Here is a 27,777-nt window from a genome sequence, read left to right as displayed (position 1 = left end):
ACCATAATACATAGGCAAAATACATTTTCTCCAGGAATACCGTCTTTAAATTATGTGTTTATTATTCAGAAGAATAATAGAGAAAGAAGAATTCCAGTGTAGGGTTTTTTGTTTAATTGTAACTTTTGAATTATGACATTTTTTTTTCAGAAACACAATACAAATACCTTTTCTAAAACATGTCAGTATTTGTGTGAAAGATGAGCTGTACTTTTCTGAGTGATATTAATGCAAGTAAGCTTGTGTGGCCTTTCTTCCCAGAAAATCTTGTGTTTTTAGAAAAAAAAAAACAACCTTTTTTAAATAGGTCAGCTGGCTGCAGAGACTAAGCTAAGAGTGGCTAAGCAACTCTTCAGGGTTTCACTTTGTTTTCTGGCTTATTTCTCTTTTGTAGTAGAAGAAGAAAGGGAGAAGGAAAGAGATGGGAAGAGAAGGGGGTGAATATTGTTGGCAGTGTTTGTGGGGTTTGTGTCTTGATGTGCTTGCTTTTTAATTAAGCCTTGTTACTGAGACTGGTTGTGGGGCCTCTAGGACTCTTCTCATGTTCTTAGCAGCTTTTCTGGGATTTTAGACCGTGTTGTACAAAGATTCTTTTCCTACAACTTAGCGTGATTTATCTGGAAGTGTCTTGCTGATATTTTCTAGTAAAAAAATGCAGGTGTATACATTTGGGGATCGTTGTTGGCTTGGTTCATTCCTCCATTTAATTTGCATGGGAGGTGCAGTGTTAAACCACAAGAGTGAATCCCTTCATGCTTGTTGAAAACACATCATAAACTTATGAGCTCTTTGTAAGGAAACATTCTCTATGTTTTTCCTGAAATTGTTTAAAAACTTAATAATAATCTGGAATGTCTTGGCTTTTCAACAACAAAACAAAACAAAATAAAACAAAACAAAACAAAACAAAACAAAACAAAACAAACAAACAAAAAAATAACCAAACAAAAGCAAAACCCAACCAAAAAACCAAACAAAACAAAAAATTAAATGCTGTTTTTAATAATTGTTTGCAATCATTACAAATTTCTAAAGTATATACTTGGATTACTAATTTACTTATATACTAAAATTTAATACAATTGTTTAAAAAAAATGTTTGAAATGTCTGGCTCAGGTTTCCTACAAAGAAGGAGACAGATATCTGCAAGATGGTAAAAAGATGGCAGAACCAAAACCAAATAAAACACTTTGTTTCAAAATATATTTCAGTTTTGTTTTGAGAACCAAGTAATTATTCTGCTATGAAAGGATTTTACTTAGTTTTAATGAAAATTTTGAAGAAATTACAGTTTAGATTTTATGCTGGAATAGTCTGTGTTTGACTCAAAGTGAAAAGGTAAATAACAATTTCTTCTTAAATGCTTGTCACACAGATATCTCACCTAGAATATATTTGCAAGCACAAGACTGACACTATGAATGACCTTCAGCAGAAGCAGGAGGATGCTTTTGAGAAAATGTCTGAACAGTTAAAAGCACAGGAACATTGCTGGCAGAAAGAAAGGCGATATCTTGAAGAGCAGTACTCAAATATGCTTGCAGAGGTTCATGCCAGAGCACAGGTATGGTGCTGGGAACTTCTAATATTTTTTCTTGTAACATTTAATGTATTCTTTCAGTAGTTTAAGGCCCTAAGCAGTTTAAGGTAATTTGGGAATGTTAGTATATTTTTAAAGTAAAAAAATCCAAACAACAAACCAACTCATCACTGTGATAATATTGACATCACTTAAGAAATAAATTACCTTGTTGAAGCATTTGTTAAAGAGAATTTGGTCTACGGCCTCAGCTGAAAAGCCTGATTTCATCTATAGTGGTAGAATTTATTTTTTTTTCTGAGAGTGCTAAAGCTGTAAGATCGAATTTCCTTTTTTTAAGAATTACTAAGGGCAGCAGCTACTTTTTCAGCATCACCATTTGCAGAGATGGTATGGAGTAACAATAATGTGGTGTTACCTGTGGATAAATTTAATTACCTTTGTACTGACCCTAAGAACAGTGGTAGATTTCAAGTGTTAAGTGACTCTGCTTTAGTACTACTACAGTGAGAAGTGGTTTTAAAGTGTTTAACTGCCACTGCTTGTTAGATGAGTTATTTGCAATCCAAAATGTTATCCATTATTCCACAACCACCATTTACTGTCTTACCACCACATTCCTTCACACCTGTTTGAATTAAAAGCATTGTGAATTAAGGAAATAGATGTCCCTTCTTATTTGTGAGTTGCTGCAACTTAACTTCAAAGAATAAGGCTGTAATTGGTGCAGATTTCAGGACTGGAAGTCTTTGCATGCTGAAAAATTTAATCGGTCTCCTTTCAGGTTCAAGCCTTCCTTACCTTTTCCCTCCCACTTACACTGGCTTTCTGCTTGGTAGAGCAGTTCTCTCTCTGAAATTGGAGGATGTTATTACTATTGTTAAGTCAACTCACAAAACTGTATTGTGGGCAGACAAGAGGTGTTGGGCCTTCTGTGAGCTGTCACCATATTGGTGGATTGTTGTTAGAAATCAGGAGTTAAATTTGCAGTTGATGATCATGTAAATTTCCCTTCTACCATTGCTGTGGTTTCATATATCTGATTCTGGAATTGCTTACTAGAAGAGATACTCCCATCACCATCATTACTAAGAATTTTTGACTCCTTTAGTGCATAATTCGAATGGCAAAGCTAAGAATTTTCTTTTTGCTCTTGTCTAGGTAAAAACCATCTAGTTAATATTTCTTCCGTTCTTGTTTGGTTTGTTTCTGTCGCAGGAAGGTGAAGAAACAGTGCAGAAAACCAGGCAAAAACTGTATGGCCCTGAACAAATCCACGAGAAGCTGGCCCACAAAAACAATTCCAGGACAAATACATTATCAAATGATCCCAAGGCACGTCCATCCCTGCTGGCAGCCTGCGCACTGCTGTCAGGGGCCCTGTGTCCTCTCTACGGCAGACTGTGCGCTCTGTCTTGCCAAAGAGACATTCTCCAGGAACAGGTGAAGCACCACAAATTATTGAACCAGAAGATCATCAGCCTCCTTTATGCTCTCCCTACTAACGTGGGAAACAGCCAAGGCAAAGGCAGGCTGGGGCAGAGAAGAGCCAAGCGCCTGGTTTACATCTTCCGAAGAGCTGTGATTGCAGTTCTGGCCGCTCACAGGCTGAGGGCTCTGGCCCGACATTCTTGCACCTTTTTCGTCTGGACAGATGGCTCCAGAGGATGCACTGGAATTCAAGTTTGTGTGGGAGAATCCAGAGGCAGGCATGTGTCACGTAAGTGAAATGTTCTTATGTCAAATTTCTTAGTCAGGGAATAAAAAAGAGCAAGATTATTATTATTGCTGGGGCATAAAGACCTATTTAATGACATTTGGACAAATATTATTTATCTTTTTTATGTTGCTTGGCAAATGTATTTCACTCTAAGAGGAAATGCCTAGTCTTATATTAAGCATTGCAGGTAAAATTGCGATTATGCACATGAACTCAACACTATCTGATATTTTTGATATTTGTGTTATGGATTTCAGAACTAGGACCTACAGCATCTTCTCTATGGTAAATATCTTGCAATGTTCCTAAATTATTAACTGTCACCATTTTTTAAATTTTTCTTTTTACAAAAGGTATTTCTTCTTCAATTTTTAATAATTTTTAATATTTATTTCCTTATAAAACCCACAAAATACCACAAAAATTGCTTTCTGAGTCAGGTAAAATATTAGCATAGGATTTTGAAATTTTCTTTAGAGATTATGTCTACTTGCCCCTTTCTGTTGCCAGACCAGTTTATACTTCCCTCTGCAAGGATAAATGGTATCAAAAATGTTTTTCAATTTAGAAGATTCATCTACTTTTTTTGGTTTTGTTTTGTTTTCTAGTAATTCTGGAAGCATGTTTAAAATGGTCTAAATTGTCTTGCTAATTTGTTGTTTATATGCTTATTTTTGGTTAATTTCTGAAAGAGCTGGATGTAGCAGTGTGCCATATCTTAGTGCTTCACTTATCCTGCTAGCTGCAATTCTGTTTCCCAGGTTTTGAAGAGGAAGGAGTTGACTGTATTGAAGCACTTGACTGGTTGACTAGCTCTAACCTCTATACTGCAATAGTCAGTTCCATCTCTGAACTGGAGGATGTTCTCTGCAAACAAGGTAATTTTAATAGTATATTATTGTAGCAGAAAAATATTTAAAAAAAAAACAAAAAAAAAAGTCAGGGTGGTCATGTCATTTCTATTTTTGTGATTTTATCTAAACTATTCTGGATCATAGCTCTGAAGAGATATTTCTGAATATTATGATAGACACCTTTGACGAGAGGTTATATCCTGAGCTAGTGAATTCAAATTTTAGTGGGGCTGTTTCCCTGAAGAAGCAATTTTATTGCAGGGTAAAATGATAACCCTCTTCTACATTCTCCGAATGATCACATCTCTGTACTGTTGGAACAGATTAATTTTCTTTAACAGCTGATAGGATATTTTATCCTTTCAGTGCATATAGCCATGGAAGCAGAAGGCTGGAGAGTGTTTCTGGAGTTTATTTACAGTGAGAACTGATAAAGGCTCCCTTGGTTCATCTGCATTGCTGCAATCCCTTGTTCTTTATCAATCTCTACTTTCAGAATCCCCACAATTTTGTCACAGAAAAAGAGGATATTAGAAGAGGGATAATTTATGTGAATAAAGGGAAATAGCAGGAGAAAGACAAGGTGATGTATTTTCCAGAAGGCTAAACACTAAATTGGTATAAAAGTTGTCATTGAATCAAATGTGCTTAGATTCAGTTTCAGGAACTTTCTTCTTTGATCATGCTGTTTTCAATAATTTTAATTCATATCCTTTAAAAGCAAAGTTTGGATAGTGTTTCAGATTTAGTATTCTGTGTTTCAGAATATTTACTGGTTCCATCCTGGATAAATTAAAAAGAACGGGTTATTACAAGAAATGGAAAGTAATAACCTGCTTGATGTTTTCTTTGTGTTGTTGTTTCTTAAAGATGTGCACTCCTGGCTTTCTGGACACTCACTTATCAGTGCAGCTAGGAACTGCTTTGCAAAACTGATGGACAACCTGAGCATACTGATGGAGACAGTTCAGGGGAAACCTTGCGGGGGCAGAGCTTACCTGGAGAGGGACTCCCTGATACAGAGGCTGGCTCGTGGGCTCCACAGAGTAAATGCCCAGGCCCTGGAAGCTGGATTGTATGACAGACTGCCCAGCACAGTAAGCAGATTTACAGTCATCCTTCATGGAAACAGCAACAGTGAAGCTCCCTTGATAGCACCATTTATTTTGTTTGAGGCTGGTGATGAGTCCAGGACAATGAGGTACCACTATATGGACACTCAGAAGTTGATTTGTCACATATTAGGGTGTGAATAGGTCTTTTCTTTTATTGACAAAGAATTTTTGGAGGATGTTTAGTGTATCCAAGAAAAAGATTTTTTTTCAAGTTCTATCAGATCTGTAATAGCTTATAAGACCAAATTTGCTTTTGTCTTGATGTAAATGTTAAGGATGCTTTTTATTATGGTTTTCTACTTTCTCATGTTTATTATCCTTTCTTTCAGTAAAGATAACCTTCTTCCCTTTAATCAAAATGAAAGGATAAACTTTCTCCAATAATCTTTTATTGTAGACTTTAGGTGTAAATAGTACTTCTTTGTAAACAGAATTTGCAGCAGTCCTTGGTGAGTTTGGTAGGTGACAGGTTCAAATTTTGCCCTTGTGTATGTCTTTTAGAAGTGGAGGAAAAAATTATAGTTTTGTCTTGATTTTCTTGGACCTTAAATATGATTCCTTTTATTGCTAAAATAGCAGTTTTTATAGCCCATCAACTTGTTTTCGTTTGCTGACAGAGAAACATTGCAATCTTGCAGCAAGAAATATTTGAATTTTCACAAAGGCTTCATGCAGCAGAGGTAGAGTCCCGCTCCCTGCAGCTGCAGCTGGCAGAATGCAGATGGGCTTTCAATGAGATGCGAAAAGATGCTGAAAAAGCCCACAGACTGCAAGAGCAATTAAATGAACTTCAGCATGTAAGTGCATTTGATTTGGAGGCTCTCTTGCTTCAAAGAGATTCTCCTTTCTTCACATTTTTGATTTGTGTCCTTTTAGAAAACAAGCATAAAAATTATTTACTTCCACCAGACTTTTCCAGAAACCTTGCCTTGTAAATATCACTAAACTAGAAAACAGATGTATTCAGAAAGCCCCATTTTCCACTGGAGTTTCCTTTTGATTTGTAGAAGGAGGTATCCTGTATAAATTGCAGTTTGGTCTTCAGCAGTCCAGGTTCTCCCATTTGTTGGAAATGTTGATGTGATGATTTATCTATCCTAAAAGAAGATTTTACTTCAACAGAGTAAGGCAGCTAGAATGAGGGTATTCAATAAGAATGTTCGTGAGAAATTCATGAAATATAAATATAGCAGTTTAAACTCTGTATGGATGTTGATGAATGTTATAATAAATACAATACAAATTTTAGTGGGTCTGTTTCTCGAAGAAGTAACTTTATGGCAGAAGGAAAAAAAGGCTTTTCCTACATTCTCAGTAGCACAAAAACACAAAATTCCCCTGAATTTTTTGCTGTTGCTGATTGACTTACTGAAACACTGTGGGTCCCCTAACCCGAAGCCTAGTTGGTAGAACCTGGTAGTTGTTTGTCCCAGTCCAAACACTTCCAAGTAGAGAATATCAGCTAGATGTCTCACCCATTGTCCTTCCTCTTCCTAGCTAGTAAAATGGATTTTTATTTTTTTACTCAAAAATATCTAAATCATCTTCAGTTCTGTTCTTGACAGGTTTTATTCCCTTAATGTTTTGGGACTGTTAGATGAAAATTATCACATTTTAGATTGTAGTTGAAATGCAGATAACAACTTTCCTTGAAAAATTATTTCTTCTTTCTGTAACAGTTTTTGGAGGAGAAGAACAGTCCACAAAGGTGTTTACAAGGGTTAATAAGTTATCACTAAAATTTTGAACATTGATCTGCATATTTTTCCTTCTAAATATTGAGGTTTGTCATCCTAGGGTACTAATTTGAATAGAATAATGAGTGCCAAGACTTTACATGAATGCTTTTCATAAAAAACACAGTAATTAACTGGTCTGTCGTCTTCTTTTTGTGATCTGTCTTCATGTTAAAAAAACTTAAACACTAATCCTAAGCATGCATTTGTTTTAGAATTTTGTATATTTGCAAGTGGAACTCACTGGTAGGGAAACCACTGAATATAATTACAGAATCAGGCACAGCTTGCTTCTCTTTCCAGAAAATCAGCCAAGATAATATACATGAGGAGTTAGAAAATGCTTTGCAGCGTGAGCAGGAGGTAAGATTGCTTTTACAAGAATACCAGCGACGGCTTCAGGAGCTGAGTAATAAACTGGAATCGTGCTCACTTATTGACACAGATAGAAGCCAAGTCTCCAATGTATCTCTGATGGTAAGATTATTCTTCTGGAAAACTCAAAAGAATTTTACCTTTTGTTAAATAAGCCAGATAGTGCAGTCCTTGTGTAAATAAAGTAACAGGAGTAAATACACACACACACTACTCAGTCTGGAATTTTAGGCTACTGAGGAAACACTTCAAAGACTTTTTTTTTTTTTTAATTTTAAAGGTATCTATGTTTTACTTTTAACAGTTTAAGAAAAAGTCTTAAATGGGGTTTGTTCTGTTTTTTTTGCCTACAATCATTTTGTTTTCTAAAACACATTTATACATAGCAAATATGCTAAAAACTAGGAGGGTTCTGAGTCAGTAATGCTTTAGCTAGGAAATTCATAAAACCTTAGTATGCAGTGGTCCAAATCTACTTTGCAATAAATTTGTCTTCCACGTTGGTCTGTAGCCAATGGCATAAAGTGAAGTTTATTTGGGCTAAAGAGTAACTCTGCTCTCTGTCTGCTGGCAGAGCTTCTCTAACGCAACGGAGGAGCTGAGGAGCAGAGACCAAGTTCTGGATCACCAGAAGAGATTCCTGAAGGACACAGAGCAGGACCAGCAGCGGCTGCGGGAGACTCTCGAGGAGGCAGAACCTGCCCTCAAACTGGGAGTAAAGTGAGCCCTTGGGGCCTGGGGCATGTCACTTAAAATGAATAAAAATTTCAATTCCTAGTTCCACAGGCAGTGTAAGGTTAGAAAAGTACATCCGTCTCTTTTATTTTTAAATTCAGGGATAGTCTTCTGAAAACAAAAGTGTTAGTTCAAAATACTTGGTCATACAATTTATGTAGCTATCCCATAATAGTGCTCCAAATTCTGGGTGCTGAAATAACTGGCAAACAAAATACCTGTGCTATCTGACTGCTCTGACAACATCTCCTTCACAGATCCTTAAAGTTTTGTTTATTTAAGAAATGACTGCTTGTTCTCTGTGTTTCCACACCATCTTTTTGTAGACAGATACAATTTATTTATAGTAAATACAGAAGCTTCAGCTAGGGGACAGGTCTTTGCCACAAAAGGGGCTGGAACCCATTTTGGACCTCGCCTTTCCTGTGGTACAAGATAGATCTTCCTGCTGATTTCAGGGAGTTTTGGATTTAGCCCTAATCCCCACACCACTACACAACAACCTAGAGTGAAAAGAAAGGCTCAGGCACTGGTCCTGAAAAGATTGGTAGTCAAAAGGAGCCCCCTTGACTTGAAGGAGGTTATTACTGAGCTATTTTTGCACCATATGAAAAAATAAATCTTTGCAGATTTTGTTTTCTAATACTTACAAAGCATTAAATACGTATTATGAATATTGTTGTTCCATGGCTAGGTACTAAAAAAATTTTACTTAATTGAAATTTCTCATTATACCTGGGATCATTCAACCTCTGAAGAACGTGTGAGAAGCTTTAAGGATTTTATGCACCAGGAAAATAATGCAATTCACATAGTCCTCAATAAGATGTTTAACAAGGTAATTAAAATTATCAAATCATACCAAATGATGGTATGATTTGATCAAAGCAGGTGTCACCTGCAGAAGGATTTGTTCTAGAAAGCTTTCTGTTTTCATCCTGCCACAATCTATTTTAGGCATTTCAGTAAAGAGCATTCCTTGTGGCCATACATATATCCAGTAGAGGTTATTTTAATGTGAAGTGACTTTAAAACTGGAATTTTTTCCCTGTATAGAGCAGCTGAGTATCAACAAAGAAAGCTACCCTTTCCTTTGTTATTATAGCAACTCTTCACAACAAATAGGGTTTTTTTCTCCTTTTGGAACATATAAACAAAGCAGATGAAATAAACAGAATCTGTCTGTGTTTTCCAATACAAGAATATAATACCATCGTACCTAGAGACTTTTTATGACCTCTGTACCCCAGCCACGATAGTTGTTCATTGATAGGCCTATTATTACATCTATTTGAATTGCTTATCCTCAACAGAAGCATCTTTCATATGGAAATGCACCAAATAGTGGTACATTAAATATTTTTAGGGTGTGAACTGGAGATATGAAAAAAAGAGAAAATCCTAACAGTTTGAGTTATCAACAATTATTTTACAAGACATGACAGCCATAAAGTAGCAGAAGATTAATTTCTACATTGGTAGATCTTCAGTTCCATAAAGTTACTGCATTATTTTGTTTTGTTTTGTTTTTTCTTTTACAACAGGGATAAAGAGTTGATCATTAATCATATGAAAGCTGTGGAGGCCACCCTGAATGAGGTAAGAATTTGAAGTGTTCCTTCTGATTTGTGTTTCCAAACATGCCAAAGCCTTAGAACTGCTTCTTCTTGGGGGAAGAGAGAAGTTGTTGCAAAGCAAATTCCTTTCCTTAGTGTTGAAGTTTCCCCCCTCAACTTCTTCCATCTTAAGAAACCACAGTGAAATAAGACGCAAGTTTGTAGTACACACACAACTTGTTCTAAATCTAAAAGTTATGCCAAAATTCACTTTCCTTCCCTCAGTGAGCATTATTTCTGGTTGACAAGTGAAGACTAATGCAACACACAAAAAATTGGCAAGTGTTGTGGTTAATCCTCTATTGAATAATGAGAGGTCACATACTTGGCCAGAAAACATTTGGTTTTATGTCTGCTCCTTTAACCTATGAAACATCATCAATAGGAAAAGAAAAGGCAGGAAATCATAATCTGTGGTCAGAAACTTCTGTGGTATTTTTTACAATCATATTTTAAACTTAGTAGTAATATCAAGTTTTCCCCCTGACTTGTACAATTGTGTCCTGGTATAGGATTATTTGAAGGTCCAATAAAGATGTACATATTGATTATTTAGGAGAAAGGACTGTTTCCAACTCTAGCTCTAATGGCAGATGGTTTCATAACTGTTTTTAATCTAGAGCAGCATAGAGCAAAAGAAGTGTTTTCATTACCTTGGAGTGTTGATTTCCCTTACTACATCTTTAATTCCTAGCAACAAAGAGATTCTCTGTTTTAGTTTCTGCTTTCACCAAAACTGTTGCTAATTATATTTTCAGATATCTTTTTCAAGTCTCTCTCCTTTAATGTTCATGGAAAGTGACAGAACCTAAACTGCATGTTTCACCTACAGCAAACTGTGCTGTAGAAAATTTCCTTTGTGCCACCACTATCTTCAAACTGGCTTCTTTCAAACTTTGAAAGTGAATGTCATGCAGCAACCGCCGTGTTTTTACAGTAATACGTATGTGCCATGTCCTTGGCCTTTCTCTTTTCTGACCAGGGCAAAGTGTTTTTTTAATTGGTTTTGTAGCATTCTCTCCCAGCACTGTGAATTAGAGATTTATTTGCAATGAGAATTCAATCAGTTGTACTTTATTCATGGATGTTAGGTCCAGTGATCAATGCAAGTCCACTCAAGGGGCTCAAGGGGACCCAGCTCATCCTAGCTGGTGTGTCTGAAGGAGAATTACCACTGATGCTGGGGTTTTTGCCCTTTAGGCCAGAGAGGAGGTCATGGCACCAGGAGCTGCAGCAGCCACGCCGCTCCCCAGCCTGCAGCTGGAGATCCTTTCAGAGGAAGCAGTGAGGGACAGGCCAGAGGCTATGTCATTCCAAGTTAGAGTCTAAAACAAATCCTGTTTCGTTTTTTCATGTTTTAATTTTCTTTCATTTTTGGCATCTGAGACACAACAGGCAGATAGACTGCTCTGAGCATGTGGAGAGCAAAAAGCTTCAAAACTGTTGCAGTCAACACTTGAAAGACAATTTCCATGTATACTCTTGCAAATGGTATTTCAGAGATGATGGTAACTTTTAATTTTCCAGTTACAACATTAAATAACTGATGGGAATACAAACATGGGCAGAAGGATATGTACCTGAAAATTAATATCCCTCTATCTCCCTCTCATTTTTCCCATTAATATACACAAGACTAATTAAAAAAAAAAAAAAAAAAAAAAAACCACAAACAAACCTAAAACCAAGTAAGATCCTCACAAACAAAACCAAACAAAAAAGACAAGATTTTCATACTCCTTCATGGTCAGTATCAGATTTATTTTCAACCCATAGTTCTAGAAACAATTGTGGGATTTTGAGCATTCCTCATTTGAAAGAAACTGCTCTTTAGAATGTTTAAATATAGAAGCTATTTTGCTCATGTAGGTTTAAAGACTTGCATATTTCAAAATACTAATTTTGTTAGGACAAAACAATGAGTGAGAAAAAAAAGAAATTAACCGAAAATGTGCCATATTTTCAGCTCTGAACATAGATTCAGTGCAATGCCTCCTCATTGTTTTTAAGTTTGATGTCTTCTCCAGAAACTATCTATTAGTCTTTATAGCTGTGCAGAATATATAAGTGCCAAGACAGATTTTTTTATCCAATGAGAGAACAAAAGGCAGAGTAAGAATATATTTTTTTAATTGTACTTCTCTGTCTGAATTAGAGAGAGAGCAGGTAATCAAGTAAATTGCAATGATCTTAGGCAAAGTAAGTATTGCATACAGTGTGTAAGTTTCTGCAGTAATGCCTTCCAATTTGTTGTAGATTGGCTGTTCTAATGCAGTATATAATTGCAGGATCAGGGTCACAAAATCAAACATTCAAGAAAGGCGGATTCTAAGCAGGAAAATTCTCACTGTTGTTCTCTTGCATGCATTCATGCCTGATAAAGATATAAAATTACATGTGCATTTTTGTGTTTTCACACTAAAAGACGGAGATATGGAATATGTAGTGCTTTGAAATTCCCATGAAGCTTAATTAGCACAGATGAACTTTTCTGTCAAAGGGTAGAATTACAAATGTTTCCCCAGTACAGTGATGATCTATTTTAGAGCCGCACAAAAGGTTCCATGGGTGGCATCCTTTCATAGGAGGCATTGTGGCAATCACCAACTTTTAAATCCTGCTTTTCTAATTTGGTAGTGGATGCTGTTTCTTTTTTTCTTTTTATCCCACCCCAGCTCTCATTCTTTTTGACCTCACAATGATTGCAGAAGCAACTGCAGCCTGTTCCCCCTTTCTCTCTGGAAGAGAATCAGAAACACAAAAAGTTGCATTTCATATTTGCACAAAGTGCTTGTGGTATAACTCACATAGTAGAATACGTGCTGGGGAGCTTACTGCTGGGGCAGAATTGTAAAGTTCTTGTTCACCTGGCAGCCTCAGGTGCACTTGGTAACTCAGGACACATACAAACAGCACCAATGGCTCACAGTCTGTGTCACTGTGAACTTCCTTTTCTCCATCCCTTTTCCTCCTTCTCCCTTTCCCCATCTCTCCCCCTTTTTCCTCTCTCTCTCCTCTGCCCTCATCTCTAGTTCCTGTTTGATTCCTTTCCAAGCTCATTATTGAGGTTTTATTACAAAATTTGCCTTTTATAGACAGAGGTCACCTAATGGATTTTAGTTTTACTCTATGCCAATAGAGTAATAAATGCAAGCCTGCAATCTGGACTGAGGTAAAGAGTTAGGAATCACTGTAGGAACACTCATCATTAAAAGCAGTGGAGCTGTTTGCAGGCACATCCTCTAGAACTGCCTCAGTCTGTGGTGAGCACATTTCAATTAAAGGCCTTATAATCTGCAAGAATCCTCTTTCAGAAACAGAACCACAGCACCAGGACATTTTGGAGATTCTTTCTGATGACAAAAGATGTGATATGGGTTAGTTTGCCACTGCTGTTTCCTAGAAACCACAATGAAATAACCTGATTGATTTTGGCTGTGTTAACATCTATTCTGAAAATCAGCAGTGTGAAACCAAGGAAAGAAAAGACCTACAAAAATCTTTGTAAATCCCTGTTTGTGGTACTAAGCTGATTTTTGCCTGTATCACAAGTTTACGTTCAAAAGACCAGTGTCATACTATCTGAAGGGAAAAATTATAACAAATAAAATGTGATTAACCATTGTAAAGAAGACCAATAATTTCAACCCTTAGTTGAGATTACTTAGGATAGATATAAAGTTACCAGAACTGCCAAATCATCTGTGCTTTCTTGTTCTGCTAATTTTATCATCAATCCAATCAATATAACAAAACTGGGACATTCTTCCACTTCATACATGGAAATAGTTACATTTTTCCGGTTATAGTGCAATCAGATTGTTTTCAGAGGTCTGTAGGTTTGCAATGTTTCTTTTGTTACTGCCAAGTTACTGTTTCTGCTGTGGAGTGGAAGGATTAGTAACTTGACTCATCTTGGAAGTGTGAACATGAGCCTGAAACTGTGTGGTAACTTTTGGTGAACAGAAATTGAACCTACACTAAGTCTTGTATTGAAATAAAATGAAAAAATTGTATCAAGAGCTCAATGCTGTACTGCATGCTTGAAAACATCATATCAAAGCATCTTCTAACTAGGGTGTGGACTCATTCCCTATTCCTCAATGATATCAATATTCAGTGTTCTAGAAAAAATACAAAATCCACTGTTAGATGTTTTTGATGCTTAAATCCTGGGACTGACTATCTACCTGGCTGACAAACTGTATTTGATCTCTTTGCTCAAAAAAGTGTTCTGTCTTTTGTAAAAAATTTGGATGTGTGCTATTTGGCATTTAACTGTAGCTTGCCTTGCGCTAATGATTCCTTCTACTTTTATTTAAAGCACGTGCATAAACATTTTATGGATCTCTACTCACTGACAGCTTCCAAAGTTGACGCATTAACATCAGGAAGAGAATCTTCAGAGATTCACTTTGAACCCCTAGCTGCTGAGCCTCTTACTCCTGATGCTGATGGTAAGTCTGCTTTTCAAGCAATTACAGTCACTTGAATGTGCGTTCCCAGACAGCATCTCCCTTCATGCTGCAGAGGTTCTGTAGGTAAATACTGCAAGACTTAATTGTAATAATAATGGAGAGCAATAAAATAAGTGCAAAGAGAAATGTTCTGAGACATTTTTCAGAAGAGAAAGAGGATGGTGAAAGCTAACACAGGGGTTGAAATTACTACGGTAAGTTTTTTTTCCTATTGGTCGCAGTTTAATTGTGGGTTTTTTTGCTTTAGTTTGGATTTGTTGCTTGAATGGTTGGATTGGTTTTTTTTGTTTGTTTTGGGGAGTGATGGTGGCGGGTGGGTGTTAGTTTTGGGATTTTTTTTTTATATTATCTTTCTTTCTCTCTTTCTCTCTTTCTCTCTTTCTCTCTTTCTTTCCTTCTCTTTCTTTATTTTTCTTTTTCTTTCTTTCTCTTTCTTTCTCTTTCTTTCCTTTATTTTTTAATAAAGGATTTTCCTTTCTTTCTGTTATAAATTATTAACATTTCTGTAATAGCCTTTCCTTGCAACCATAACCATTCCAGTATGCTGCATTTCCTTGCTTTTTAAAATTTACTTTCTCCAAACAGAATCTTTGCAAGTTCACTTTGAACCCGAAACCGGTGGTACACCTCCTGCTGGAGCTCCTGCACATGCTCTTGATGGTAAGTCTGCTTTTCAAGCAATGGCAGTCACTTGGATGTGGGTTCCTAGCCAGCATCTCCCTTCATGCTGCACAGCTTCTGTAGGCAAACAATACTTAAATATAAACATAAGGGAACATTAAAACTAGTGCTAAGAGAAACGTTTTCTGAGACTTTTTTCGGAAGAGAAAGGGGATGGTGAAAGCTAACACAGGGATTAAAATTACTACTGTAATGTTTTTTTCTATTGAACCCTATTTCTTTGGATATATTTGGTTTTAGTTTAGGTTTGGTAGCTTGGTTGGCTGAATTCTTTTTGTTTGGGGGAGTGATGGAGGTGTGGGGGGGTGTATGTTTGGTTTATGGTTGGTTTTTTTTTTATTTTACTATTTCATATTTCGTACTTTGTTTGTTTATTTTTTTAGCCAAAAATTTTTCCTTCCTTTATGTTATAAACCAATATTTGTAACAGCCTTTCCTTGCAACCAAAACCAGTGCTGTGCATTTCCTTGTTTTTTAAAATGAAAACAGTTTTTAGATTGAAAATTACTTTCTCTGCATAGAATCTTTCCGGGGTCAAGTTGGACACCAGCTAGTCAGAACATGTCCTGCACATGCTCATGACAGTGATGGTAAGTCTCCTTTTCAAGCAACTGCAGTCACTTGGATGTAGGTTCCTAGCCAGCGTCTCCCTTCATGCTGCACAGCTTCTGTAGGCAAATACAGCAATACCTACATGTCAGCATAATGGAGCAATACAACCAGTGCAAACAGAAACATTTGGAGCCATTTTTTAGAAGAGAAAGGGGATGGTGAAAGATAACACAGGGATTAAAATGAATGCTGTTATGGTTTTACTATTGGTCCCTATTTGCTTAGATATTCTAGGTTTTAATTTGGCTTTGGTTGCTTGGTAGGTTGGATTTTTCTTGTTTTGGGGAGTGTTGATGGTGGGTATATCTGTCTTTCATTTTTGATTTTTTATTGCCATTTTAAATTTCCTCCCTTCCTCCCTTCCTCTCTTCACCCTTCTTCCCTTCTTCCCTTCTTCCCTTCCCCCCTTCCTCTCTTAGCAGCTTCCCTTCCCATAACTTCCTGGAACTTCCCTTTCTTTCCTGTTGTTTTTTTTTTATTACCAAGGGCTTTTTCCTTTCTTTCTGTTATACACCACTAACATTTCTGTAATGGCCTTTCCTTGCAACCATAACTACTTAAGTTCTGTGTTTTATTTCAAATTTGTATTCACTAAGGTAAATTTACTTTCTCTAAACAGACTCTTTTGGACCTCGCTTTGTGCCCAAAGGAGCTGCTGCACCTCCTGGTCCTCCTCCTGGTGGTAAGTCTGCTTTTCAACAATGGCAGTCACTTGGATGTGGGTCCCCAGCCAGCATCTCCCTTCACACGGCACAGCTTCTGTAGGCAAATACAACAATCCTTAATTGTCAACATACTGGAGCATTAAAACCAATGCTAACAGAAATCTTCTGACACATCTATGAGAAGGGAATGGTGGTACTGAAAGCTAACAAAGGGATTAAAATTACTACTGTGTTTTTTTTTTTTTTCAGTTGGTCCCCATTTGCTTTTTTGGATTTTGTTTTGTTTGTTTCCTTGGTTGGTTGAATATTTTTTTGTTTCCCAGAGCAGCAATAGTGGATGGGTGTTTAGTTTTTGAATTTTAATTTTTTTTTTTATTTTCTCTTTTTTTTTTCCCCTGAAAGGTTTCTTCCTTCCATAATGTTATAAAGCATTAACATTTTTTATTTGTCTTTTCTTGCAAACATAACCATTGCAGTTCTTTGCATTGCCTCGCTTTTTAAAATTTACCTCCTCTGAAGTAAATTTACTATTTCTGAACAGATATTTTTCAGGCTAGCGTTGGGCCCGAAGCACCCCATACACCTGCTACTCCTGTTTATGCTCCTGCTGGTAAGTCTGCTTTTTAGGCAATTACTGTCACTGGGATGTGGGTTCCTAGCCAGCACCTCCCTTCATGCTGCACAGCTTCTGTAGGCAAATACAACAACAATTAATTGAAAACATAATGGAGCATTAAAATAGTGCAAACAGAAATGTTGTGATACTTTTTAAAGAAGAGAAGGGGGTGGAGAAAGCTTATACAGGGTTTAAAATTATTACTGGAATGTTTTTTCTATGTCCCATGTCCTTGTGGGTTTGGATGTCATTGTGGTTTTAGTTTGGGTTTGGATTCTTGGTTGCTTGGACTCTTTTGGTTTTGGGGAGTGGTTGAGATAGGTGGGTGGGTGTTTGATTTTTGAATTTTTGATTTTATTACTTCTTTTAATTGCATTCTTTCTCTCTTTCTTTCTTTTTTTAATAACCAAAGGCTTTTGCCTTTCTTTCTGTTATTAACAATTAACATTTTGTAATAGCCATTCCTTTCAACCATAACTGTTTCCATTCTGTGCATTTCTTGGTTTTTAAAACTTACTTTTACTCAATAGATACTTTTCAGCCTTACATTTCACTGCAAGCAGCTGGTGGACCTCCAGATCCTATTATTGTGCCTGATGGTAAGTCTGGTTTTTGAGCAATTATTGTCCCTTGGATTTGGATTCCTAGCCAGCTTTTCCCTTCATACTGTACAACTTCTGTATGCAAATACAACAACACTTAATTGTAGACATACGGGATCATTAAATCTAGTGCAAACAAAGATGTTTTGAGACATTTTTCAGAAGAAAAAGGGGTGTGGTAACTAACAGAGGCATTGAAATTTTTGTCAGAATTTTGTTACAATTTTGTCAGACTAAGATTGTTTCCTTGATTAAAAAACACAGCTTTGGAATTAATAGGAGAGGTAAAAGATATCTGTAAGTAAGTACTTGTAGCACTTCAAATAAAGTGCTAAACCAACACTTCCTAGGGAAGGATACTGTGCTAATGTCCTTTGTCTATTAAAGATTTATGTATAATAATCAGGTGTGGTGTGTTTCAAATAAGCACTTAAGGAGCAAACATTTAGAAGTACTTCACATGCATACCCTTGTTAGAGGTATTTAACAGGAAACGTAGGTTCTCTCTTGATTTGTTTTTTATTCTTTTGTTTATTCCAGCATGCTGGAGAGTGCCTAGCCACAGAGCCTCTACCGTACCTGGAGCCAACATACCCTCAGTTGTGGTAGCAGGCAGAAGCTGCAGTGTCTCTGAAACCAACATACCCTCCAATGTGACACCAAGCAGATTCTACAGTGTGTCTGAAACCAACATACCCTCCAATGTGACACCAGACAGAACAGGTTTGGGGTCATCAATGGACAGAGTCATCAACCTGGTACAAACCAGAACCAGTACTGGGTCATCAATGGATGCATCCTCCCATATGAGAAGAAACAGAGCTCTTACCGTGCCTTCAAGCAACATGTCCTCCAGTCTGACATGGAATAGAGCTGGTACTGGGTCTTCAGTCAACACATCCTTCAGTTCAAGACCACACAGAGCCAGTTCTTTGCCTTCAGTCAGACCTTCCAGCCAGGATGTCTTACCCAGCACTAGAAGAAATCAGGAAATTTAACTACCAGATGTGACAGATTTCTTCATCAAAATACTAGCTTCTCTTCAGAAGGAAAATACTTCAGCAATGCAAAAAGGTCTAAATAAAGTAGTCTTACCTTTGTAATTTGTATTTTTATGAAAATGTGCATTCATATATTCACATATCTGTGTTTCTAATCATTTGTATACCAAAGGACTTATTTATTTAACTCTATTTAATTGCAGTTTTTAATTTTTATGTAGTATATTTTAAAATGTTATAAAACAACACCTTTTGCGTAGTTTTCCCCATTCTTAAACAAAAATCCACAAGCCATTTTAGTCTGTCTCTCAAAGTTGTTTCATACCTGTCTATTTTAAACCAGGACTACAATACTTTAATAGGATTGAGAGAGGTCCATGAAATGTACACCAGTGATTCCTCTGGTGGAATGTCATGGCCCTGTGTCTTGGTTTGAAAAGATAGGTGTCTGCTAAGGAAGGCAGGAGCCTCCCTTGAAATGGAAAATGCAAACTCCCTCTCTCTGAATTATTACAATTTTGAAATTAAGGGGCTCTCAGGCAAAGATATGGGAGTAGGAATATTAGTTCTTTATTAGGAAAATCAAAATACAAATGCAATAGTACAAAAAAAAAATCTGCTGACAGAGTCAGAACATGACCTGACACTCTGAGGGTCGGGGAGGTGGCAGCAGTCCGATTACAGGGTGGCTGTAGTCTTCTTGGTGTGACAGCTGTGGTTCTGTTGAAGCAGTGATCCTGTAGAAGGGTGTAGTCTTCCTCTGAAGGTCCAGTGGTGGTGCAGATGGTCTTGGTCATCTTCTGGCAATCCAGTGGAAAAGAAAGCTGCTCTTCTGGAAATCCATTTGGAAAAGGCTTCTATGGTGCTGCAAATCTCAGATTATATCTAGATAGTAATGCTCGGCTCTTCCCCCTGGGTAGAGCATCTCACAATGGGATGATGCAATTCTATCAGTCATGCAGTGAGATTCAATGGCTCACTAAGAGAAGATATTTGATGGAGGGAGGATCAGTTGTGGAAGAGATAAAGAGAACTGCCCCACCTGGTTTTAGCAGGTGGCCCAATTAGCAGAAGATAAATTGCCCTACCTCTAACAGATGGCAATAGAATACCTACTCCCAGACACATTTTGCAACCTAAGACATTATCCACCCATTATTCTATTAGTATTTGCATTATGCTCAAATCAATGAACTGACACCATGAAACCTTACACACAGCTCTTACTTAAGACCAGGTTTCTCTGTGGTACACTATGGCCATTGAGTTAGGAACGGCTGAAGAAAGGTGACATTGATTCCTATGATCAGAAAGAATAAAGTGAGATTTATTAGGAATTTCATAAATGTATAGGAAGGATGGTTCACCCAGAACCTGACTGGTTCTTAAATAACACCCCTCACACCATTGGTTAATTAGGAACAACATCTTCAGGTAAAATATCTTTCCATAAACATCATGTACAAACCTTCCGAATGTTCACAAACACCAGGTGCAACAATTAAGATAAGAATTGTTTGAATTCTTTCTCTGAGCGTTCTCACAACTTCCCTAGGAAGATGCCTAGGAAAGTTATCTGTTTCTCTCTCTGTCAATGACCACAGATGACAGGAGGCTAGTGTCTTAGAATCATTGACAGAGAGGGAAGACCAGGCTGCAGAGGCCTCATGTCCTCTATGATCTCATTGATCTTCCTCAGGTCGTGGAGCAATCTCCAGGAATCCAAAGTTTTCTTATGAATGACAAAAACTGGGGAATTCTGGGGACTGTTTGTAGGTTTGATGTGATCTTTTTGTAGTTGTTCACTTACTAGTTTTTTTGAGGCTATTCAGTATCTTTTTGTAAGAGGCCATTGATTAATCCAAATTGGCTGCTTGGTTTTCCATGATAACTTCAGAGTGGCAAGCGTTGCTGTGGTTTTCATCAAAAACCCACTTCTATCTTCACTCCCCCCTCAGACAACACATCTCTCCCCCATACTGTGATGGGCTTCTGCACCACAAGGGGATGGATGGTTGATGTCCTTCCCTTGGGACCTGTAACAGTAATCATGAATTCACTTTGCAGACACAAGTTAGCTCCTTCAATTCCTGTGAGAGCACCCTTAGGTGTTACCAAATTCCAATTGCACCACCAGGGTGCATGAGAAATCCCAGTGACATCTGCCCCTGTGCCCAGCATACCTGTACTATGAACTGTTTTACCAAGGTGTGTTAGACTGCACGTCAGCTCTGGTTGTTCATTGCTGACACGTCTTATCCAAAGGACATTAGGCACTGGACCAGAACTCTCAAAAGGCATTTCTTGGCATACAACTTGCTTATTTATATTCATTGCTAATGTAATAATGATAGCTAATGTTGGTTTTGGTTCAATTACCATTGGAGCATTTAACGTAAGAGCTGAAATCATCAGCTCTGCATTATAATTTGCTGAGATGACAGTTGGAAAAATTGACAGTCGAATAATTTTATTACTGCCCTTGCCTATAATTAAAAAGTCTTGTTTTTGCTGTGAATACATTTCCTGTGGAAATGTATTCATGCTAAAAGGTTTTTTTAAAAATATATATTCATTTGGAATTTGTTAGTTCACATTGTGCCCCTGGGGGTAATAAGTTGGGATATCTTGGGAGATGGTTTTATCTTGTATGACTTTACATCTTATCTTAGCCTAATCAGTCAGTCTTTTTGAATTATTTCCTGAATAAAATAAGGTAAAGTAGGTTTTCTTTCTGTTTTTGCAGGACTAGTATGTAATAGGTTAACTTCTTCAGAATCACTAGAGTTCTCACTATTCTTTTCCTCCCTCACAGCCTTGTAAATCCAAGATTGCCTCTGAGGAATTTCACAGCGACTAGAGGCTATTGGTTTTGTAATGTTAACAGAGAAATCCTCTCTTTTGCTAGCAGAGACCCTTGTGTTGAGAACTTTCTCCCTCTTTCTCTCCCCTGCCTTTTCCTTGGGGCAAAGAGTTCTCATTCTGGGGGGACAGAGGGAGGACCCAGACATGGCTCGGAAAATGGCAAAAGTCAGGGGGTACACCACGGTGGCAGGGGTGGAAGTGTCACAGCCCCAGTCTGAATTTCAGGATCTTGAGTCACGGCCAAAGCAGAGAGGGAGTCTGGGGATTCAGCCCAAGTGTTTAGTAGGGTTTAGTAGAATGTTTAAATATATCAATCATTGTACAACATGCTGGTCAGAACTTAGCAGCTGTTTGATCTCTGTTTATGGTAAAAGTCTTGTATAGTTCTAAAAATTCCCAGAGAAGAAGTGAAAGCACAGAAGTTTCAACTGTAGCTGGAAAGTGCTTCTGAATGCATAATAGTAAGTGTTTTAACTCGGTTTTTGAAATGTTACAGGAATTAGATTTGACCAGATCTTTAAGGTTTTTATAAACATCTCTACGCAAATTGGACATCTCGTGTCCTAACAAGTTCCCCGAGGCTTACCTGATACTGAACAACAGGCAAGTCCTTGTCAGATCTCCATCTTGATTCAGCCAGCAACGAGGGTAGAAATACAACTTTTCTCTTTTTGTAAGAGTTATGATCCCAGGATTTGTGCTTCTCTCAGCAACACTTTACAAAAATGATTTCAGGGCTTTCCGAGGTCGGACAGTTTAGTCGAATTATTTGTTCCTGACATGGGAACACCAATTTGTTGGACATTACTCTTTTACTGATCCGGAGATGGGGCAACTGAGAGGCATTTTAGAAACTTTTATTCCATTTTCAGTCTCATGAGAAGGGTGAGACAATACAGATGCTAGAATTCATGCCATCACAATCAGAAGCTATTTCCTAATTACAATAGACTAGAAGCATTTCTTGGGCTATCAGCTTTTTGCCATGCCATGCTGTAGATGCCTTGAAGACAATAATCTAAAGCTACCCCTCATGGGTCCTACTACAATTCATAGTTCTGTTTCTCCAAAGTATCTAGTTTTATTTACAAGACAATCCTTTGAAACTTTCTCCTACCTCCATTTCTCTCTCAACAATATCTGTCCTACTCCATAGCATTTCTAAATCAGCATTTCTTATGTCAAAGTTTGCATACAGATATCCTGTGTGGGTCTTCTGTCAGGCCCTGAAAACTCTCCACAAATTCAATTCCCACATTGGTCAAAACCAGTGTAGCTGCTTCTGGTAATACAAAAAGCTCTTGCAAGACTCTTCTGAAGAGAATTTTTTCTCTTCAGAAAAAATTCTTTTTCCTTTTCATTCTTAACAGCAAAGCCCCCTCCAGGATGTACAGCAAACAGGTTATCTAGATTGTCTTTCCACAGTAGCAGAAAACTTCCCATTTAATCAGCCTGAATTGTACAATTGCAACATCTGTATTAAGGAATTTCATTTAGTCTCTGCTGTAAAAAAGTGATTTCTATGCAACAGGGTTGATAAAGGACAGACTCAAATTAACAAGAGGGATATTTGTTAGAACTACCATTACTCATTACACACTTTAAACAGCCCATACCATCAAGCCCAAAGCTAATATGGCTCCATATTCCTGATGCATTATACATCCTTGTGTGAAGATGGAATTAGGATTTAAAGCCAGTATTTATGCATATACAAACATTGTGCAAGAACATTGCATATTCAAAACGGAAACCAAGTATCCCCTATATAGGGTAAACACTGCAATAACATGAGGACACTTCTCCCATCAGGTTCACAGGCAGTTTAACCAATTCTTTGCTTGCAAATAATCTCTTCTGGCATCTTCTGGGGCCCTGAACCAGGAAAGTCACACCTAAATACTGTGGGACCATGAAAACTTCTCCAGATACATTTTGGAGACAAACCAGTCTCCAGGTGACACAAGTGACTAAGGCAGCCTCCAATAATGTAGCGGGACCCAGGTTTGCTGTGTTCTCTTTGTCATCGTGGGTTTGTAATTTAGACTCACAGAGGAGTTTGAGTTGGAAGGGACCTTAAAGACCCTCTAGATCCAACCCCTCTGCCATGGGCAGGGACACCTTCCACTGAAGCAGGTGACTCAGAGCCCCTCCAAGCTGTGGCAAATACCCAAGGACCCCTTTTTCTCTGTTTTGCAAGGTCAGATTTCCATGCTCACATTCACAGATGGCCCCAGTCTCACACAGAGCATTGGTGGCTGGTCACTTATCTCCACAACCCAGCAGAGATCCTATTTTGGATGGCTCTCACTGCTCCCATGGCCTCCAGGGACCAGCCACTGCCTCTCCTCTTTCTGCTTTTCCAGGATCAGTGATTCCCTGCTGCTTCTTGCACATCAGAGACAACTGGAAGAGATAAGGGGCTGAGGATGCAGGCTCTGGCAGAGAGTTGATAACACCCAGCTGAGTATTTTATTCTCCTGCCACTAAGCTGTCAGGCTGCTTCCACAAATTCCTCCTGCTTGCAAAGGGGCTGGTGTGAGCAGCAGGAATTGTTGCTGGCTGGACCATGTCAAAGGGCTGGACAAAAGAAGCTTTTTGTGGAAGGCTACCAGCTGTCCTTTGTCAGCAGCACAAGGTGTGAGGTTCCCTTTGAAGGCCATCCCTGCACAAGGACAGCCTGGCCTTCTCCAGTACCCACAACACCTTTCAGGCTTTCGGGCTGGCCTCGTCCCTCACTCTGGAGAAGCAGGCTGCTGTTGGAACTCTCATATCCACCGTTTCTGGCTGGATTGCCGTGTCTTACCACAGACAGCCCTGGAGACAACAGTACAGACAGGCTCCAGCTGCAATAAAAGGGGACTTGTTCCAGATTTTCCCTTGGACCAGCGTGCAGCAAGCACACCTGGGTCTCATTCAGGTCTGTGTGGGCTGGTAATCAACTTCTGCTGGGAATTTAAAGCTTTTACCCTACTTTCCACCGCAAATAATGGAGCAAACCCAGCTGCACCAAAACCCAAATTTCACGCTAACAATTACAATTTTCATTTTCCTCTATTCAAGCCTTGAAGAAAACAAACATTACTTGAGCTGGAGGCACAGTGTCCTCCAAGATCATCCTTGAGTAGGACAATATTCCAGGGGAAGACTGGCAAAGCCAGAGTTTACTGATGCTCAGGAAGCTTTGCAAAACCTTCCACCTGCAGAGCTCTTGCACCCTCCTGAGCTCCTGGAGCCCTCACTCACCTCAGGCACACTTTGGACAGGAAGGGGATGGTTCCGTTTGTGAGATGTGGGGACAAGAGGATGAAAGACTTTGCAAACACTGTCACGAGGGCAGGGCTGTTTTCATTTATGGTGCCAAGTGGTAGTATGTAACCTTTGATTTAATGTCAGGTGCTGAAGGGCAAACATTCTCAGGGAAAAGGAGAGAGTGTCTCCACTCACAGAGCAAGGTAAATAAAGGGGAAAGTGAAATCTGTATTTCATGGGAGGCGTTCAGTTTTTAACAAAGTATTTTTGCAGATGTGCCTAGGCAGCGGTGATTGAGAGCATTTTATCAGACTCACAGAGTATCCCCACATCTGCTTTGCCACATTTGGTCTCTTTTTTTCATTGTATTTCTGCCGCCAGGGTGGCTTCTGCTTGGAGTTCTACTCTCAGTGGAGTCCTGGAGTTTTCCCAGCAGGCCTTTGCAGCGAGTTCTGAGCCAACGTGTGGCTCTGCTGCCATCCCAAATCTGTGCTTCCCTTGCCCAGCCTGAGTGCAAGTCCTGGGCTTGGCCAGAGATTTTCATGGCCAAAATCCTCGAGCATTTACATCTGCTCATGGCTTTGGGTAGCACAAATCACAAAACACGAAGTGCAGCTGACAAATGGCATTTCCTGCAGATTGCTACAGCCACACTGCTGATTGACAAATGCACGAGAAACAAATTCAGTTGGAAAACGTCATTTATTACAAATTGCTACATCCACACTGACAATACATTAAGGCTAAAGTCAGGAATTTATTACATTATTTCAAACAATCTAGATAAAAATATACAAATACCAATTTCAGTTTATTTATTTCCAACCTCTACAACCATTCACTATATGCAAAGATTAATTAGTTGTCTCACAACTTAATTTATTACATATTTCTACAAAAGTAAAGCCCATCTAGGAATACAAAAATATCAATAACTCTCCCAAAATAGCCCTGTACTAAAACTCAATGGATAGAATTATACAACTATACAACTGCATCCATAGTTAAATAGAAAGTAATACATATATAACCACAACAGCATACAGATGTAAATATAGATTAAATATTGCATATTACATACAATATATATAAAAAGATGCATGAAAAAACCAATCTGTAAATAGACAACTACACCAATCTAAATATCCATCGAACTGCATCAATAGACATATACAGCTATACAAGTCTAGATATGTAAAAAGAATTACATCCAGAAAGAGATAAATATATATAGAAAAATAGACAAATATATTTATACAAATAGCAATATATATATTTTAAAAGCCAACTACAACTACATCAAAAGAGATACTTACACAACTGTATACCCAGGAAAAAGAATTTAACACAGATATATGTGTGTATATGTGTATACATATATACACATATATTTAATAGCAAATATATATATACATATATACATATATATACATATATATACATATATATACATATATATATATGCATATGTATATATATGTGTGTATATATATATATATATGTATATATATAGTATACCAACAGAACAACATTAGTATACATAAATATAACAACATATACTAATGGAAATAAACCCATACAAATAGCAAGACACATATGGAAATATACACGGAATTATCACTGTCTATGTGCAAATCCGTGTATCTCTAAAGAGATCTCCAAACAGAGGGATCCCAGCTGCCCCATTGTGACGCCCTGAGGGTTCCCCAGATTGCCGCGGGTAGCTGCAGGTCCAGGACCTCAGGAATGCCACGATGGTCGTAGAGAGAAGAAGACTTCCACCAGGCAGGTGTCTCTCAAAGGGCTTTATTCTGAGGGCTTCGGTGAGGGAAGGCGAGGGTGGTGAAGGGACACAGCCACTCAGAGGGCGAGCCAGCTCTGAGAGCCCCGAACCAGGGGCGGGGCAGGGTTTATAACAGTAACAGGGAAGGAGGGTCAGGGTATAGGGCATCCAATCAGGTAAGGGGTTGAGGGTGGAGTCAACGGAGAGTGACATGGCAATGACCAACCGGGATAGGGGGAAGGAGTGGTTTCAGGGGAGGAACCAATGGGGGGTACAAAGAACTGAGAACTTTCTAGAACAAAGGGAAGGAGTACAAAATGATTGACATAACCAGGGGGAAGGGATAACAAATGATTGGCAACTGGGGAGGCGGGAAACTACACATCAGTGGCCTCCCATGGTAATGCAGGGAGGTCACCACCCACACCCCCTACCACATCTCCCCCGTCTTTATTAACTATATAAACAGTCCCGAAAGTCTTAACTAAATATTGTTTAAAAATCGCTAAAGCAATAAAAATGAGGAAAATAATAACTAAAATCCAGATAAGTCCTTTAACGATGGGGGCTGCCCATCCGGGGATGCCCCACTGCGAAAATGTCTTGTCCACTGGGTTAGCAGCTGATGGATTTTCCGTTTTTAAGTCTTACTTGTTCGCGGATTTGTTTGATGTGGGCCTGGATGGATGTGCTTCGAGATGACAAGTTGAAACAGCACAACCCATCGAAGTCCTCGCAGCTGTGGCCATGGGCTAGGAGCAGAAAGTCTATCGCAGCCCAATTTTGTAGGGTCGCATGCCTGGTGGTTTGTTCATCCGCCAAAAGGTCCGAGAGGGCGGCAGACATAGCGTTGGCATTCTTGTTAATCCAGCACTCCAGGTGAGAAAGCTCACCGAGGGCCTTCGCTGCTGCATACCATGGAAGGAAGATGGATGCAGTGATTCTCAATTTTTGGCCCCAATTATAGAGCTCCGAATCACAATTTGGGTCGAATTGGTTGTAAGATTGTTTTTTGCGTGCCAATTGTTTTTCCTTCCTCCACTCTAGAATTTGGGTCTTGTTCGGAGTGAGGGTAGCAAGCTTGCCAAGGCTACATGGTCCTCCCTGGAGCCGAGATGGAATGCCTGACCATACTCTGTCCCCACAGATAAGAAACAATCCCCTGGGCAACACCTTAGGACGCATGGACGAGACCTAAATGACCTGGCTGGTGTAATTGCACCAGGTCTGACTATTGTATTTTTTGTTTAGTGGTGTAACATCCTTTCTGTATGTATTCTTGGCCAAGTCAATTCCATGCCAATTCTGACTTGGCCTCCTATAATAAAATTTGACACAGTACTCTGCGTGGGAGGACCCCAGCAGGTCCAATTCTTGGGGTTCCTCCTTACTATTAGACAAAATTTTGGTCCACTCGTCCCAAGTGTCGACCGGGTTAGGTCTCTTACCCGTGGTTCAGAGCAGGTCTGAGTTGTAGACGGGCCAATCATCAGCAACCAGGGGAACCCCCACCAGGCATGTGGACAATGG

The 27,777-nt window shown here is 38.6% G+C and overlaps 1 protein-coding gene across 1 annotated transcript; it reads left to right on the top strand.

Moving 5' to 3' along the window:
• Nucleotides 1-1,928: 1,928 nt before the first annotated feature.
• On the top strand, nucleotides 1,929-15,019 carry LOC121468134 (coiled-coil domain-containing protein 171-like). The gene is made up of 10 exons (XM_072922815.1): nucleotides 1,929-1,949; nucleotides 2,760-3,261; nucleotides 4,023-4,139; nucleotides 4,986-5,212; nucleotides 5,848-6,027; nucleotides 7,270-7,443; nucleotides 7,916-8,061; nucleotides 9,621-9,675; nucleotides 14,017-14,149; nucleotides 14,756-15,019. The coding sequence occupies exons 1-10, from the start codon at nucleotides 1,929-1,931 to the stop codon at nucleotides 14,950-14,952; spliced, it is 1,752 nt and encodes a 583-aa protein (XP_072778916.1). The 3' UTR covers nucleotides 14,953-15,019.
• Nucleotides 15,020-27,777: the final 12,758 nt, after the last annotated feature.

Source organism: Taeniopygia guttata, chromosome Z (genome assembly GCF_048771995.1).
Source record: "Taeniopygia guttata chromosome Z, bTaeGut7.mat, whole genome shotgun sequence".
Taxonomy (NCBI): domain Eukaryota; kingdom Metazoa; phylum Chordata; class Aves; order Passeriformes; family Estrildidae; genus Taeniopygia; species Taeniopygia guttata.
Note: the sequence above shows the minus strand (reverse complement) of the source record. Positions and strands in the feature narration are given on the sequence as shown.